The sequence below is a fragment of the Corylus avellana genome, chromosome ca7, assembly GCF_901000735.1.
Source record: "Corylus avellana chromosome ca7, CavTom2PMs-1.0".
NCBI lineage: Eukaryota > Viridiplantae > Streptophyta > Magnoliopsida > Fagales > Betulaceae > Corylus > Corylus avellana.
Window position 1 is genome coordinate 26,715,513 of NC_081547.1, and position 2,847 is coordinate 26,718,359.

Genomic DNA, 2,847 nt, shown 5'->3' on the forward strand with positions numbered 1-2,847 from the left:
CCATCATGAATACAAAGTCTTTTCATGATGAAGATAAACATTGCAACCCACATGTTTATCCACACACGTTTTCTCCAAAAAATCAAATTCCAAGTTGTTCTTGGACTCCTTTTAAAACTAACCTTATCCTGTTATAGATAAATATGACTTGAGCCCACCAACTTGAATATTGATAGTTTTCAGCAATTATCTTCACACTTGTTGACAATTTGAGCCATTATCAACAAAACGCAACACTCTCATCATCAGCAGATCACTTCTTAGAGAAATTGTTTCTTTCACCGCCTCTACCGACACCATATAGTCTGCCACTCGGGTGGACAAAGCAATTATCAACTGTACTATCGTCTTCCGAAAAATGGCACACCCCAACATGTCAGGAATTTCATTTTATCCAAATCACTAGCATACCATGAATTAACATACTCAATAACTTCCGAACCGATAAAGAATAATTTTAGGGAAAAATACACTTTACTCCTGAAGTTTCACAAGTTTTTCAATTTGAAGAAAATGAGAGGAAAGAACTTTATATATTATCACAAACACTCATATTGCCACAACTTCAGCAAGCATTGGACTCTGCCATCCAAAAAAAGAATCAATCTTTTCCCAAAAAAAAGAAGAAAAAGAAATCAATTCCTAAATCCCTAACATCACAAAAGAACAGATAATTACAAAAAAAATCAGAACATATTGGTGCACTAAACCAAACAGCGTGTGGTTAGCGAGCATCAATCATAGTAATTGTTACTTCATTTACAGAATTAGCTAATTCACAAATTGATCTATCTCTACTAGTGTAAGTGCTCTTCAAGATAAATGCAGGTTGTTTTGGATAAGGAAGAGGTGTGTCATTACCCAACATCAAAACAACTACTAACATGGTCGGCCTATCTGTTGCATGTTCTTGTACACACAAACGCCCAATTTGAATACATCTCAAAATTTCATTAGCATATTGCTCACCCAGTGATGAATCAACTATTTCCATGGCTTTGTCTTCTCTCCACAAGTCCCAAACCTACAAACAACATTTTCATCATATTAGGCTAAAACAATATTAGGCTAATTTGACAAGTCATTATTTCACATGTTCTTACACGGCCAATCAAATTTGAGGAGGGACCATCATGATAATAAGAACGGTTCTTTTTGCCCGTAATGATCTCCAACAGCAAAACTCCAAAGCTATATACATCAAATTTCACTGAAAATAGTCCTTGCATTGCATACTCTGGTGACATATAACCACTGCAGTAGCAAAATGAAATTATCAAAAATAGCTCCATATTTGTGCATTGACGTAGCGAATAAACTTTCTATGAACACAATAGAAAAAAGAATTACAAAAAAACCCTTTGAATTTGTACTTTTAAGACATTTAAGAAATGAAAGTCACTTAATATGATGAACACTGTAATATATCATTATTTTGTAAAACACTTACTATGTTCCAACAACGCGATTTGTATGTGCTTCAATTTGGTCCCCTCCAACGATTCTAGCCACACCAAAATCTGCAATTTTTGGATTCATTGCATCGTCAAGTAGAACATTGCTGGCCTTTAAGTTTCTGTGGATAATTCTTAATCTTGAGTCTTGATGAAGATATAAGAGTCCTCGAGCAACCCCACAAATAATATCAAAGCGTTTTCTCCAATATAACAAGGACCTTTTTGTTTCATCTGAATAAAGAGATGAAAACTTAGAATATATGCTTATGTAATATTTATGCTACATACTAGGAATTAATCTACTTGTAACTGGAGCACCATTTTCAGGTGATATTGCAAGAACTTTATATGAAAAGTAGACATACGAAAAATGAAAAAGTCCAGGCTTTTGTTTGGCAAGCACTCATAGATTAACATCTTCTCTTCTCCTTGAACGCAATAACCAAGAATCCTCACTAGGTTCCTGTGTTGGAGTTTGGCAATTATTGCTACTTCATTTTTGAATTCTTCAACTCCTTGTCCGGAATACTTTGATAGTCTTTTTACTGCAATATCTTTTTGATTATCTAAGAGACCCTGAAATTAAAGTACAAATTTCATGTTGGAGAGATAAGCGATTTGTGAGTTTTTACCAAGGGTACACTAATATACATATTTGAATACCACTCTATCCCAAAAACCCAAGCTAATGGACTTGGGTCCACCGTCCACTTATGTACCTAAGTCCATTAGCATAGGTACATAAGTATTATTTTTCTTTATACTTTCTCAATGGGGACTCAATACTTACAAGTGCATTCACCGCATTTCATTTATTCATAATACACAAAAACATAAGGGATAAAAATTTAGTGCATTAACACACATATGAATTGAAATTATGCAAATTTTTGGAAGTCCTTGAAGGAGAGTAGTACCTTATAAACTGAGCCAAAACCTCCTTCTCCAAGCTTGTTAGCAACAGAGAAATTATCTGTGGCTGCAACTATGATACTTAGATCAAAGAATGGTAAATCTGAATTTCTTGTACTTTCATCGAGCTCCCTTGAAGATTCGTCAAAGTAGGTTGAACTCGAGGCTACAGTAGGTGCATATTTGTTTTGCCTTTTTCCTGTTGTCAAACGCAGTTACAGATAATGGAAGGTGCAGAATTGATGCAACTATGAATTCCTACGCTAAAATCCCCATAATGAAACAGAGGAAATACACTAACTAAAGAAAAGAATGAAACAGGGGAGAAGTACAGGAAGAATTCAAGTCTGTAATTTTAATTGTTTATCATTGATTGAAAATAAAGAGTGAAAAACATTTTGCACACCTTTTGTCTTCCTCATTACCAACCAATATGCAATGGAGACCACAAGAAGAAACATTAGACCAATAGAAACTA

General features: G+C 34.5%; 1 protein-coding gene across 1 annotated transcript; it reads right to left on the reverse strand.

The window, feature by feature from the left end:
• Positions 1-588: 588 nt before the first annotated feature.
• LOC132188630 (G-type lectin S-receptor-like serine/threonine-protein kinase RKS1) lies at positions 589-2,822 on the reverse strand. The gene is made up of 6 exons (XM_059603142.1): positions 2,776-2,822; positions 2,375-2,568; positions 1,823-2,033; positions 1,451-1,688; positions 1,104-1,254; positions 589-1,024 (listed from the first exon to the last, which is right to left on the reverse strand). Exons 1-6 carry the CDS (start codon positions 2,789-2,791, stop codon positions 725-727), a joined length of 1,110 nt encoding a protein of 369 aa, XP_059459125.1. The 5' UTR covers positions 2,792-2,822; the 3' UTR covers positions 589-724.
• Between the last annotated feature and the right edge of the window lie 25 nt (positions 2,823-2,847).

What these genes read in the sequence shown, in the direction of transcription:
- LOC132188630 (XM_059603142.1), bottom strand. An exon ending in CCTGGACTTTTTCATTTTTC is followed by an intron (nt 1,689 to 1,822) that starts GTATGTCTACTT and finishes CTCTTTATTCAG; the next exon opens with ATGAAACAAAAAGGTCCTTG. An exon ending in AATCGCGTTGTTGGAACATA is followed by an intron (nt 1,255 to 1,450) that starts GTAAGTGTTTTA and finishes TTGCTACTGCAG; the next exon opens with TGGTTATATGTCACCAGAGT.